Consider the following 15,243-nt stretch of genomic DNA (forward strand, 5'->3'; position numbering starts at 1 on the left):
CAGAAATTGTTAGGAAGGGACAGAGATATTGAAAACAACTACTATAAGGCTACGTTCACCTATAATACAGGCATCGAATGGATGACAGCAATGCAGGATTCCTCATGTTGACCTGATACTTCCCTGTTCAATTGGGAGGGAGAGTTGAACATCCCTACAAATGGCCCTTCTGTCCCTATATCGATGCCAATTGATGTTGATTCTTGTCCATTAGAAGTAGGCCAAGGCCAAATATGTTTCATGTATGAGATGTCAGACAGTACAACTTTCTGATCACTACTGACCTAAACTGCATTTTAATCAGTCCTGTACGGGTAAGGCTGCATATGTTATTTCCAGTCATCTAAGCTATCTATTTTACTGTGCATTTTTTTTTAATTCAGAAAAACTAGCATAAAAAAAAGTTCAGAGAAAGGCAAACTTACAGATTTCTTTGATTCACACAATTTAACAGCATGTTGATCAAATTTTCATAGTTTCTGAAAAAACAAAAGTAAAATGAGTATATAGACTTGAAGTGTACTGTCAACTACTAGACATCATGGAGAGAAGTGTTTAAAAGAATCTTTATATAAACAAAATAAGGCATATTTTCTCTTCATTCGCACAACGGATATAAATAGCACAGACAATGTCTAGTAATTAAATTAACACTGCAGATACTGTATATATGTCATGTTAATTTTTTGAAAGGAACGGATGGAGGGGAGACAATCGCTGTTGAGTCAAGGGAGGAATATTACGGTGATTCCTCTACACTATGTCTTTGTCTAGACTAGGATTTCAAGGTGTGAGGTTGGATCATGCTAGTCAGCTAAGTCTAATTAAAACCCTCAAAAACTCGAGTCAAGACATGGCAAGCTATACTTTAGTATATGCTAAAAGGGTTGAGTTTAAGTTTTAACTTGCCTTGACTTGACTAGAAGTTTAGGTTTTAGAGTAAGCTAACTAACGTAATCCAACATAGTACAGACGCTCCCTGACTTACGCAAGCGTTCCGTTCCGGAACACCTTGCCTAAGTTGAATTTCGCATAAGTCGGGAACGTATACCCGACAATAAGGGGGAAAAAAAAAAAAAGAAAAAAAAAGCTTACGGAACTTTTTCCCTAAGTGCAGATTTGCATAAGTTGGGTTTGCGTAACCCGGGGAGCGTCTATACCTTTACATTTTTGTCCAGATAAGGTCTTAAAAGGCAGCTAGTTTGCCCAGCTGAGTGGCATTTTCTACACTGTGTTTTGGAGGTGTGAAAATCAGGGTACCATGTCCGTAGAATGCACCAGTTGGTCTCTATCTAATTAGATAAAGTTGCAGATCATCAAAATATTCAAGTCTCAGTTTTTTACATTACTGATAAGCTCACAAGTTCTGATTCATCTTCACACAGACTAGTAGAAACCAGGAATAATTCCACCGGGGTCAACAGAGTTTCCTGCCTAAACCTGGTATAAGAGAAAAGAATCAGGAGTACAGAGCCTCATTTTTTATGTATGTACTTTATAATCTGCCTGGATATACACTATGCTTTGCCATGCCAATAAAAGGTGCTCTATTTTAGATTCTTCAGTGTTGTCTGGCCACTTTGCAAAGTGGCCAGATTCTGGCTGTAAATTGCCTATGGACAATTCCCCATGTGAAGGGGAACTTTCTGCTGGTGTGTAAATCCTTGATGATGAGGATCCTTTGCCAGACCCCAGCTCTGGCTTAAAGCCATGCCAGGTGAGGTACAGGACATAATGGGAGTGGGCCAGTGCCAGATGCTGGACCAATGCACAATCAAGAGTTGTAATCAGCTTCCTACTAGCCACTTTTCACTTGCACCAGGAAGAAATGAGCTCTACAACGGTTTTCTTCTCTTATGTCCCTTCATTTAACAACTCCCTTTTTTACTTAATACTCTTCTGGTACTTTTTAGTGAAAAATTTATGCCACCTATCTCACCCATTCTGAGTCCTCTGTGCCCAACCAGATTTGTTACAGCCTTCCCCTCTCCAACCCACCCAAGAATCAAGTCTTTCTCCCTATCCTCTCAAATCAGGGAAAAATCTTGTCTTATCTGTGAATTTCTATTCTAGGGCTCTCCTTGGCAGAAAGAAATTGGATATAATACAATCCCCTCCAAGGAAGGGTCAGACTGTAGAACATGGAATGTCCTAGAATGAAAATTCACAGGTAAGGCCAACTTTTCCCTCTCTCAGTTCCCTCCATGTCAGATAATCTTCCCAGTGGGATGTAGAAAACAGTAAGTCATCCCTAGGGGGAAGGGTTCAATTTACCCATGCAGGATTGAAAAGGAACATAAGAGTTACTGCGGAACCCTGTTCTGTAACACCCTTCCACCAAATGCTGCCTCAGCAAGGATGAGTATGTTGACTACAGTGTTTGAAAAAATATGGATGGAAGGTCCTGTAGTAGCTTTATAGACCTTCTCGTAAGATGTGTGTGATCTTTCAAAAAAATCATTGCTTTTTCCACAGAGTGAGTAGTACATGGTAATGAGGAGTTGTACCTCAGGCTCCAAATGCCTCCACTATATAAACCTTTATTCTTATGTAGGCTTTGTTCACCTCTAACTTATGAATTTTACTTCCTTAGGATGTTTGCCTTCATCCAGGATAACAATATCACTTCCTATTAAATAAGGAAGATTGCTGTTACATTGGGGATGGAGGTGTGGTTAGTTCACAGAACTACCATGTTTGATATAGCATATAACTGAGACTTCATTGAGAGCACACCAAGCTCCAAAACCTCCTTTGTACCAGGAGGGGGCGAGTAGGCAAAATACTTTCAGGGAGAGGAGGAAGAGACCTACCAACTGTGAAGATGAAAGGCAGTTTTATTAGGATTTGTAGCATGCAGCTCAAGATCATGAAAGGAATCTGTGTTTTGACTGAGGACTGGTAAGAATGGTGGTCCTCAGCCATCTGTTATGTGCTGGTGAGGAGAGATTCTCATGCGTTTCTTTACAGTGCAATATGCCTGAAGTCACTGACTTAGCCTGACCAGTGGACATGTGGACATCTTGTAAAAACACCAGAATATCCTTAGCTTTAGCAGACTTTCCCCTGATGCGTGCCTCTTGTAACATCAACATCTAAACCTCAAGTGATATACAGACATAATCTGTGAATCTCCTCCAAGATGCTAGGAGGATGTTTATTACTTTTGCAGAAAGAATGACTGATTCCTTTCCAGGTGATGGGTTAGGCAGCACTGGATTTTGATTCAGTATCAGCCTCGCACCGTTGCGTGTGTGTGAAGTTTGAGAGGAGGTTCCCATTATGTTTAAATTGGGTCTGAGAATCAAGACCTGAGAGTTAATGAGAAGGCAGTTACAATTACTATGGTCTTGCTCCTTCACAATCTGCTTTACCATCTTTACTATCGGGGCAGAGGGGAGAGCATAAAGGAGGCCATTTAGTTCACTTCTGAGATAAGGGAACCACAACCTACACTTTGGTGTATCTCTTTCGCACACAGCACCTCTTGATATTCCAACTGGACTGGGATGCAAATAGGGCTATCAATAGAGTTCCAAACTGGCCTGCAATGCACTGAAAGGCTAACTGATCTAGATGGCATTCCCTTGGCTCTTCATGTGTCTCGGTGAGCTGGCCAACACTGACTTTCCTTCTTGGTACAGAACTTTGAGTAACTGAGTAGGGGCTTATGTCCAGGACATGAACAAGGCTACTCCTCTAAATAGTGCTGAACATTTAACTTCTTAGCAACTGTACACAAATACCATGTTTCTGAAGAATCATCTGCTGGAAATGGAAGAGTGAGCTTGATGGTCCATAGCATGAGACAGTGCCGGTTTATTTTAATTTACTTTGGGAAAATGATAAATATCTCAAGCATCCTTTTTCTGAGTGGTTCACTTCCAGATGAAGGCCCACCCTGAAATGCCCCTTAGAGGAAATCTGGGTGAGGGATGTTGCAAGCGGGAATCTTCCCAGACTCAGGAAACCCAAAAATCAAGAGCAGCTTTTGGAGCTGGATTGTTTTCCAACAAATCGTGGCCTTATATAGCAAAAGCCTCCTCCTAATGTGCAGGAACCTGCAAGAGCAGCAGCTTCAAAGGGAACACTTGCTGAGATGAGGTAAATTGAAGATTCTCTCACTGGAACAAGGGAGGGACCAATTCCCTTGTCTAAAGCCTCATTTACTGCTTTGTCTCTATGATCTCCAAAGAGCTTACCAACAAAACATTTAGAAGGATAATAGTGTTAGCCTGCAATTCCAATCTCTTTGAGTGGAGCCATAGCTGTCTCCCCAACACATATTTGGAAGTTCTGAATGTGCAGCAAACAACAGTCAGGGGAAGCATCAGTTCCATAAAAGCTGCTACGGAAATCTAGTTTAAGGTATATTTTATGTATGGGTTTTTTTGTTTTGTTTTGTTTTTTGGGGTGGGGGTTATCTACCCTCCCAAATGAACACAGAACTGCACAATCAGACTGCAGCTAATAGTCCAGTGTTGATCTTGCTATATCTAAGTTTAGTCTGAGTAATAATCTTATTCTCATCTGTGGGTTTGCAATGCTCCCTCAGCTGGTATGATGATACCCTTTACTTAGGAGGTTGCAGCAGGCTTCATCTTAGGCAGATTAAAGTTTTTACTTTTTAGTTACAAATCTTGATAGGGAATTTCCATTCCACCTTAATCACACCTTCATAAACAAGGCAAGAACAATTACACAGACCAATTACAATTGCTATTCAATTTTTACACGAGGGTATTCTGCGCCAAAAAATTAAAAATTCTGTGCAGAATACCTTAAAATTCTGCAAGTTTTATTTGTCAAATAAATGTGGAGGCTCCAGCATGATATTGGGGAATACAGGCCACTGGCTGCACAGAGGTAGGAGATCACTCTGCAGCTCCCCACCCGGAACATGGCTCAGCAGTGAGGCTGTACCCAACCCTGACACGGCGCAAGGACCGAGCCTGCCTCAGAAACACCCCAGGGCCCTGCCCCTCTGTGCCAACTGCACCAGGTGTGGGCAGGCAGGCTCAGCAAGGCAGGATCCAAGTGTAGAGGGACTTAGTGTTGGGGGATCCAGGTGTGGGTTGAGAGGATTCTGTGTGGGGCAATCTGAGTACGGGAGGCGATCTGGATGCATAGGGGCTTGTTAGGGAGTTCTGGGTGCAACGGTAATGGGACTCTGCAGGGGGTCCAAGTGAAGGTGGCTGGGGTCAGCAGTGCAGGGTCTGGGTGTGTGGGGGGATAGATCTTGGCAGGGGAGTCTGGGTGTGGGGGGATTCAGTGGGGAGATCCAGATGCTGGGAGAGTGGGGCTCACTGGGGTGGGGATCCAGGTGCAGCTGGTTGCGCTTGGTGGAGTGGGGAATCCAGGTGCGGGTAGCTTCTTGGGGTCATCCAGGTGCAGGGGGAGTGGGGCTCTGCAGGGGGGATCTGGGTATGAGGGGATCTGGATGCACAGAGGTTGGCCAGATGGGGGAGAAGCTCCCCATACAGTGATCCCTCCCCCTGCAGCTGAGGAGAGATGGGTGGGGAGTTTGCAGAGCTTCTTGCTGCCTGGGGAGAAATCTGAGGGTGGGTCTGACCTGGCCCCAGATGCCGTGCAGGGGAAGAGGAAGTCCTGTTCTCCCCAACCGAACCAGGACTAGCAGATGAGCCCGGTGCAGGGTAGGAGCCAGCAGTCGGGTCTTCCCCAGTCCCGCCCCCTGTGTCACAGTGATTTACCTCTCCGCTGGCAGCCCTGAGCACCCAAAACATGACTGCTCTTGTGGTTTCCCTTTGCTTCCCCATCAGAAAGTCATTTTTCTGCAGGGAAGCAAAGATATCTACAGGGGACATAAATTCTTCGCATGAACAGTGGCGCAGAATTCCCCCAGGAGTAAACTTAGCGGGGTTTGAGGGTTTTTTGGATTTTTCATTTTCTAAAAACATAAGCACCTGTTAAGTTAGATCTCCGTTCATGCTAAACTCTGGGAAGCTTAGCTGGGCAGCTGGAGAGTGGCGGCTACTGGCCAGGAGCCCATCTCTGATGGAAGAGCCGCCGCCAGCAGCAGTACAGAAATAAGGGTGGCATGGTATGGCATTGCCAGCAGTGCTGGGTGCCTGGCCAGCAGCCACTTCTGCGCTGCTGCTGGCAGGGCACTGCCAGCAGTGCTGGGTGCCTGGCCAGCAGCCACCGCTCTCCGGCCGCCCAGCTCTGAAGGCAGCGCAGAAGAAAAGTGAGCATGGGGTCAGACCAGATTTCACGGTCCGTGAAGCGTTTTTCACGGTTGTGAATTTGGTGATACTCATTGGTATCAAATGTTCAAGGAGCTGCTCACTTTCATGGCAGCTGAGCCCTTGCAGGTAAAACAGCTTGTGGGAAGCGGAATGCTTTGCAGCCTTTTCAACCATTTCTACATGAACCTTACTTACACGCTGGCTGGGAACAGGAATTTCTTCCTTGGGATTACTAAGGGTGTCTCTTACCCGAAGATTCAAGAGGCTCCAGTGAACCTTTCGCGCTTGCTCTGAAAGCTGTGGGAAAGGCAACCCTCATTCCTAGGAGAGAGCGGAGGGGAGAGAGGAGCAAGGGGGAGAGGAGTTTGAAAAAAAAAAAAAATTATCCCCAGTTCCATGCCACTGATTCTGGCCTCATCTCAGGGAAGGGAGCTTCCAAGTGGCCTACTCAACTGTCTCACTGTGGACCTTGCCAACATGCCAACTGGGAGCTGGGTTCCTGAGGCGTTCTGTCTCCCATTTCTGAGGGGGAAAGGGAGGATAGGTGTTGTCCTTCAAACCCTCCTCAGTAAGCCAAAAAAAAAAAAAAAAAAAAAAAAGTTGGGACTAGATTTTGAGGTTTTTATCCTCAAAACTGCTAACCCAATGAAGAAATAGAGCATTTAGTTAAAATTTGTTTACAAATCTTGTGACATCTCTGCTACAAAGGGAGTCCTGGAACCTGCAGTGTGTGCTTCTTGGAGGCATCTTCCTGAGGGGAGAACCTTAGCCCAGGTCCTGAGCAAAGATCTGGTCTGCTCCCAGTTGCCGTGGAGACAGGGAACACTCCGTCGTTAAGGTTGTCTGACACGGAGGGACTGGGAAATTGTTTCTATTATTCCAACCCTTCCATACCACACTGCCCCCAGGCCTCCACTCTATATGAATTTCCAAACCAGATGTCAACATCATTGCTTTAATTCTGATCCATTCCTTCTCTTCTGTCTATTGCAGCAATTATTTCTGAGGGAATTCTAAGCCACTGCGCAGGCACATAATTCATGTGGCGTGCATAATTTTTTCCCCCCACAGAAAATAACTTCTGCCCGAAAGTTGCTGCCGTTATGCCTTTTGCCCACCAGGGGCTGCTGTGGTGCTAGAACAGAACAGCCACTCCCAGATAAGGAACAGAAGAGGCTGCCTTCCTGGCAGTGCCCTGCCAGTGGGGCCAGCTCAGGAGAAAGGAGATATGGGGGGACAAACAAAATGGGGCAAAAGGGGCAGCTGTGGGGGGTCACAGACTGGGGTTCATAACTGCTAATGGGGAAGGGCAGACTGGGAGTGGAGGCACAGAGCCACAGGGGGACAGGGGAGGGCTGCAGGGCCACATGGGGGAAAGGAGTGGCTGAGTAGGGGCACAGGGACACATGGAGACGGGGTGCAGAGATACATGGGGTGGCTGAATGGGGGTGCAGAGCCACATGGGAATGGGGGGAGTGGGTGTCTGAGTGGGGTTGGAGGTACACATGGGACAGGGGGAAGAGGGTACAAGGACACATAAGGGTGCAGGATCATATGGGGACAGGGGCAGATGTGTCTGACTGAATGGGAGAGGCTAGGGGTCAGCCAGGGTCTGCTTGAGGGAGGCTCCCTAACAATCCCTCCCCAGCCCACTCAAGAAACCTGTTCCATACTTCTCACACCCACACCCAACAACCCTCCAGGTTCACTCCCAGGCTCCTTCCCTCTCCCTCAACAACTCCTTTACCTCTGACTCCCCCAAGCCTTCGCACTGCTTCTGAGAGGGGCGGGAAATACGGTTCTGTACTGTAGTTTAAATGAATTATTCAAAGTTCTGCATTAATATGCCTAGTAAGGAATCTATTTGTCAAAAGACATTTCCTGAATCTTTTTCGTTGTCTGTATTGTTATAGACATACTTGCTGACAACTTTTCTGAAATAAATTACCAAAGTAACTGAAACTGGTGTGATTATATTGTGTTAGTTTGATATGCAGAATTTTAAAATATTACATGCAGAATTTTGTATATTTTGGCACAGAATTCCCTGAGAAGTAAGCAATATTCCCTAATTACTGTGTTGTGTCATACTCAGGCACACTGCAGCCTTTTCTGTTTCAGCTTCGCTGTTGCTGTTATTGGTGAGCACCCTCTTGAAGACCTCACGGAAGGGGTACACCAACACAAACACAGTTAAAGTGACTGAAAACAAAGCAGTCAAATGCACAAAGTAAAGCAATTGAAAAAAATGTTTTCATTGGTCTGAAGTATTGTTATCTTAATAAGTACTTGTAACTATAACTGATACAAAATAGTGAGATGAAGTGCCATTTTGTGAACACACTACTGGAAAGTGCTGAAGCACTATGGTGATGAGAATATGGAATATTCCATTCTATATAGGTTCTCATACAAGCCAATGATGTCCCTTCCAATACAGTTAAGGATTACTGAAAGACAGCTGCAATAAGAAATTAAAAAGATGCAATAATGGAAGGAAAGATGGTTGGAGTTCAATGTCACTTTTAGGCTAACGTATTAAAAAAAAAGGTTATGAAGAGATTACTTTTAAACAGCTTCATTTTTGCTAGAGAAAACCTTACACACAGATGTCACAAATAATTATTTCTTATTAGCCTCAAAACTCAGAAGCAAAATAGCACATCCTCTTAGAATATTACATTTAATGTACAATTTTAGATTAAATTTACATCATCGCTCATGAACTGTATATGTTTATCAACTAAAAACTATTATGCACTACAACTTCTGTAGTTACTGAAGTCTACATAGACCAATCTAACTTACTGCAAGGCCTCAGCATTCTTTTCTTTCTGTCGTTGAATTCCTAACTGAATCTCTTCTGAACTAAGCATCATCCCGCTGGCGCTTGGGTTTTTTGCTTTTTGCATTAGAATGGCTATCTCAACACATTTCTCTGGAACCTGTTGAGAGAGAAGGGAAACATCTCTAACTGAATAGCAGCCAAAGAATGTTAGCCATCCTTTTGGAAAAGGAGACTCCCAGAGAGGCAGTCAAATGAAGTGCACATACCGTCCCTTCCACATAGATATGAATAAGCCTCCCTTTATATTTTACAAAATTCCCTAGAGGGGCAATCCAGGTTGCTCCTTTGTTATTTGACAGGAATCACTGCTCCCAGTATGATATGTTATGATAATTGTTATGATAATTTTCCTCCATCTTAAGTAGTTTTAAAATACTGATAGAGCTATGATTACATGTCTATATTTTAAGGCATGGAGTAAACCATGCACAAACTCTGATTTTACGGTTAAACAAAAATGCTAAAATATTTACGGTAATGGTTTCCGTCCCCATGTTTCACTGAGTAAGTAAATTTAGTATAGTGTAAGTTGTTAGACTAACAACAGAACATATACAACACAAGTACTGACAGTGCAAGCTTCCCAACACTGTCCTGCAAGTGCACAGCAACCTTGATTAGGAGGGACCACACCTGACAAGAGCTAAAAGATCAGTTATTTTTCATTCCAATTGCATAACTGGCCTCTAAAAATTGGGGGGGGGGGGGGGGAGGAAGTGTCAAATTCTAATAATCTTAAAATGAAATCTATAATATTCCAGTCTTAGATATATTTGTCTATATTCCTGCATACTGGAAATCAGAATGAAATCAATATATCAATATTAGTAGTCAAAGTTAACCCAAAACATATACAATTTATTAAACGACTGACTTATTTTATCAAATATAAGTCAAACAGCCTCCGAATGTGATATTAGCTTTTAAGTGATTTTTTTGCTTACTGAAAAGTCCAATCCAATTGTTTCATACTGTCTGTGGATCTTTTCTGCTAGGTCATCAAAGAGTCTCACTATAGATGGCTTTTCCAGAGACATAGCTTTGCTAAGTCCAGAGGAAACAATTGCTGGCCAAGTCTGTACAATACAGTCCCAATCATGAAGATTTGCCAGGCATACTCCACTGTGGTTTCCAAGAAGACAATACAAGGCACCCTATAGTAAACAAGAGTTGTAATACTAAAAGTTACATAAAGCAGTCATTCATACAGAATAAAAATTAGTTGCTCTATATTTTACCAATTATTAAATTGTAACATGAACTGAGATTAAATCATCCAGTTTATCACTAATATATACAAGATATTCCACGCAATTCTTGACATATTAAATATTTGTTTTAGTAGTGTGTGCAAGTAGTGCAGACTAAATGGATTTCTCTTTCATAGAATGGTTGTGAGGGAACTATTTCCACAGAACACATTTCAATAACCACAATGAATAAAACACCTGGCCTTTCTACAAACCTATTTATGGTAGTTTAAATTACAAACTTGTGTTTCTTAGGCCTGTCTACACTGCCCTGCAATTCGAACTATGGGTGGTGTGAACAGACGTGTGCACTGAAGTGTTGTGCTGTAACTCCGTTGTGTGGACATTGCAGGCATACAAAAAAAGGTTCCTAGTTCGCATTAATGTAATCCTCTTCATACAGGATTACACTAATGGTGTGCACTGCTATTCACACCTCTGTAGGCTGAATTGTGGGGCAGTGCAGACATAGTCTTAGCATAACATTTTCTGTTGATCAGCTCTTTGTTCTTCCTTCCTTGCTCGACTAGGGTTGCTAAAAAACTACTGAACTAAGAACAGTCTGCTGAGATTTTATTGCTTTGTACTATTTTTTTCTTTTAAGTGGGAAATAAAAGTGAACAGCTATTAGCATAAAGCATTCATAATTCCTGAGGTCCTGATGAAATCGAGTATATTCATGAAGGTGGGGTATGGTATTTTTATGGGCACTTTTTTGGGATGACTGCCTAAGTCACTTTAGGGTTAGCTATTCACGAGTAATTCAACCATCCCAAAGTCATGCTAATAAAATCTTTACACCATACCACATGTATTTTAACCATAAAATTTTTACACACAAACTGGAGACAGCTCTGAAATTAAGTAATTGAGATAGTACTTTAAACTGCTGCTGAGTAACATCGTGTCGGTCTGGCCGCAAAAACTCCAAAACCAAAGGAATGATATCTCTGCAACAAAAGTTGTATGTTCCCAGTGCTGTGAAGAATGCTTGCTGAGCTTTATTTCTGACCTGTAGAAAGACAAGCATTACCACAAATCTTCAAGTACACAAAGGGATATACAAAGCAGTGATATCCCAGTTCTCTTCAATTACTAATGTGCAGGTCTTAGGAAGGTGAGTCAGTGCACAGAAATTTAGCCTGTTTTATTTTAAAAGATTAGCAGCAGTGGGCATGGAGGCTCAACTATCCTCGCGATTTCTCCAAATTAGGTTTTAGGCACACTGGGAGTATGGTGTGGAGTAGCTTGTCTTGCCATGGCCCATGATGCATCTGTTCTGTGAACTGAAGACTTTAGTTTCCACAACTGTCAACCTGGCACATTTTTTAAACACTTAATACAAATGAGATTAATGTTTAATAAATAACTCAAAAGATTCTATGGGCCCAATTCTGGTTTTGGATGAGTGTGTGCGGCCGCTATTGACTTTAGCAAGTCTTGAATTCATTGGACAAAACTCACTTTTGCAAATTTCAAAAGTCAGTCAAATTCCAGGCCTAACCAGGACTGGAATTTCCTAACCTGGAAAGAATTATGTGAGTAATTAAATGTTTCATACGTTACTGAAGCCTGAAATAAAAAACAAAGATACTGTGACACTGAATTCAATATCTATTCAATATCTTCATCAACGACTTAGATATTGGCATAGAAAGTACGCTTATTAAGTTTGCGGATGATACCAAACTGGGAGGGATTGCAACTGCTTTGGAGGACAGGGTCATAATTCAAAATGATCTGGACAAATTGGAGAAATGGTCTGAGTTAAACAGGATGAAGTTTAACAAAGACAAATGCAAAGTGCTCCACTTAGAAAGAAAAAATCAGTTTCACACATACAGAATGGGAAGAGACTGTCTAGGAAGGAGTACGGCAGAAAGGGATCTAGGGGTTATAGTGGACCACAAGCTAAATATGAGTCAACAGTGTGATGCTGTTGCAAAAAAAGCAAACATGATTCTGGGATGTATTAACAGGTGTGTTGTGAGCAAGACACGAGAAGTCATTCTTCCGCTCTACTCTGCTCTGGTTAGGCCTCAGCTGGAGTATTGTGTCCAGTTCTGGGCACCGCATTTTAAAAAAGATGTGGAGAAATTGGAAAGGGTCCAGAGAAGAGCAACAAGAATGATTAAAAGTCTTGAGAACATGACCTATGAAGGAAGGCTGAAAGAATTGGGTTTGTTTAGTTTGGAAAAGAGAAGACTGAGAGGGGACATGATAGCAGTTTTCAGGTATTTAAAAGGGTGTCATAAGGAGGAGGGAGAAAACTTGTTCACCTTAGCCTCTAAGGATAGAACAAGAAGCAATGGGTTTAAACTGCATCAAGGGAGGTCTAGGTTGGACATTAGGAAAAAGTTCCTAACCGTCAGGGTGGCTAAACACTGGAATAAATTGCCTAGGGAGGTTGTGGAATCTCCATCTCTGGAGATATTTAAGAGTAGGTTAGATAAATGTCTATCAGGGATGGTCTAGACAGTATTTGGTCCTGCCATGCAGGCAGGGGACTGGACTCGATGACCTCTCGAGGTCCCTTCCAGTCCTAGAATCTATGAATCTATGAATTCTACCAAGGAATTAAAAGCTATATTATGTTACATTTCACTGCAAACATCAAGTTGAAAATAAGCTCAATACATGTAGTGCATGACTGCATTAATTTAGCATAGAAGACATATTCTTACCTGACCATAGGAACTTGTAGACAAACACAGAAGATCCCTGATCATGTCTTGGTGTATATTTTTATATTCACAGCCTTCAACAGTTAGAGTTCTCAGCTAAAGGAAGTAGAAAAATCCCAAATTAGAGACAGGCTTTATTTGTAATTTTACAAATCTAAGAGAGGAAAGTTATTGTAGAGATTGAGAATGCTTTTAGTTAAATAAGATGTTACAGATAGACATTTCCTAGTATAGTAGTGAGTAAAATTGGCAGTACAGAAATGTACATCACCTCATGCTGCAACATGACTCTGTCAATGAGCAAGGCTCGAATATGCTGCTTCTTTCCTCGAAGCTGCAAGGAAAAAAAATCAGAGTAATTTGGTTCAAATTTCAACAATGACTTTAGCAATGTAAATATGAACTCTTGCCTCTGACATTTTCGATACTCGATATATATATTATCAGCCGATTCTACAGCGAGACATTCTGACTGTTGGGCTTCAGTTATACAAAGGATTTTTAAAAAAAATTTCTGGCACAGTGACAACTGGTGTCAGTGGATATTGATCCATGTCATGTGATGGAGTGAAACTATAACCCTGGCCCATGTCGTATATCTGGAGATAAGAAACAATGACCAGTCTCATACAGCACTCTTGTATGTCACTTGTTTATTACACAGTGTTAATCATGGCATGAATTTGCTTAGATATTTGTACAACTGCCCTCAACTTTCTTAAAAAAATAGAAATTGCCATATTGAATCAGACCAGTGACCCATCTAGTCTAGTGTTTGGTCTCTGACAATAGCCAGCAATTTATGCTTTAGAAGGTAGAAGAGAGACTGTATCTATTTACCACAATTACCAGTTCATAAGGAAAGATTTTTCCCTAACCCCTCAGCAATTTGAAGCTGGCTTATGCCTCAATACATAAAAGTTTATATCTCATGCCCAGTTGAACTTAGCATGTGCCCTTCATAACTAACTTTAGTCAAAGAAATCTGGCATTTGTTTATGATCAATTTAAGATGATCTTCTTTGGTATGCTACAGAACACTGCTTGCTCTCATTGTGGTGTTGATTATTTTTGCCCAACATCAACTGATAATCAAGTTCTGCCATACCATCCACATCTTCAAAGATTTGGGACATGAGGTGTGGTATACCTCAGGTGATGAGGCAATCCCAAAGGAAACTCAGTTAAACGTATCTACTAAAAATGGGACTTAAAAGGTGAACAATTTTGCACTTCCTATCAAGTCAGACCTGCCAAACCCCTTGGCTTGCATGCAAAACTGATAATACCCTTGCATTTTGAAGTCTCAACATCACCTCTTCAACCATTCTCATGGGCTGGTGCTTGCATTTGGTGACACAAAGTTTTTGGGGCATGTCGGATAAAAATCAATGGTGTTCTATCTGCAAGGTATCCCAGTACATTAAACATCTTGTTTAGTAAACGATTTTGTTCAGTAAACAACTTATATACCCATTTGATAATAACATTTACAGACTGTTCTTCAACACAAGTCCACATAGAATTTCCCGTTGCACTATTTCAAACTCTATGGGGGAGATCTGTTCTTAGGGCTGGTCTACACTGGGGCGGGGAATCGATCTAAGATATGCAACTTCAGCTACGCGAATAGCATAGCTGAAGTTGCGTATCTTAGATTGAATTACCTGGGGTCCACACAGCGCGGGGTCGACGGCCGCGGCTCCCCCGTCGACTGCGCTATCGCCGCTCGCTCTGGTGGAGTTCCGGAGTCAACGGTGAGCGTGTTCAGGGATCGATATATCGCGTCTTAACGAGACGCAATATATCGATCCCAGATAAATCGATTGCTACCTGTCATTACGGCGGGTAGTGAAGACATACCCTTACACAAATACACCAGTTTTGTTTTGCCATTGGGGGTCAGATTGTGCTCACTATAGTAAACAATTTTTAATTTTAACATTAAGCAGTTACCAAACTTTTGATATTTGTAGCAGTGTTTATGATGCACTCAGTGTCAGAATCTATTTTGAAATTCATGGTTTGTTTATTTATTGCCAGTACCACAAACCAATCTGTTGCAGAACCTTGCTTTATGACTTTACTAAGAAACCCAACAAACAAATTTGGACTTGATACACTTTTATATTAGGGCTCCTTTACAAGACTTTGACATAGTAAGAAGGCCTTGCAGTAGGACTAAGATACATGTATTCTCACGTTAATGCCCCTTTACATTGCCAGAGTGATATAAAGAGACATTAGTGCCAAGG

At 42.1% G+C, this 15,243-nt stretch overlaps 1 protein-coding gene across 2 annotated transcripts in view; it reads right to left on the bottom strand.

The window, feature by feature from the left end:
* Window positions 1-15,243, bottom strand: part of PSME4 (proteasome activator subunit 4) — a 214,173-nt gene that overhangs the window by 77,139 nt on the left and 121,791 nt on the right. For both annotated transcript variants that reach the window (XM_034764386.1, XM_034764385.1), the window contains 6 exons: window positions 13,260-13,322; window positions 12,989-13,084; window positions 11,185-11,316; window positions 9,999-10,208; window positions 9,015-9,151; window positions 426-479 (listed from right to left, as the gene is read on the bottom strand). In XM_034764386.1, the coding sequence (XP_034620277.1) occupies window positions 426-479; window positions 9,015-9,151; window positions 9,999-10,208; window positions 11,185-11,316; window positions 12,989-13,084; window positions 13,260-13,322 (692 nt within the window). The remainder of the gene's footprint in view (window positions 1-425; window positions 480-9,014; window positions 9,152-9,998; window positions 10,209-11,184; window positions 11,317-12,988; window positions 13,085-13,259; window positions 13,323-15,243) is intronic.

Source organism: Trachemys scripta, chromosome 3 (genome assembly GCF_013100865.1).
Source record: "Trachemys scripta elegans isolate TJP31775 chromosome 3, CAS_Tse_1.0, whole genome shotgun sequence".
In the NCBI taxonomy this organism is placed as follows: domain Eukaryota; kingdom Metazoa; phylum Chordata; order Testudines; family Emydidae; genus Trachemys; species Trachemys scripta.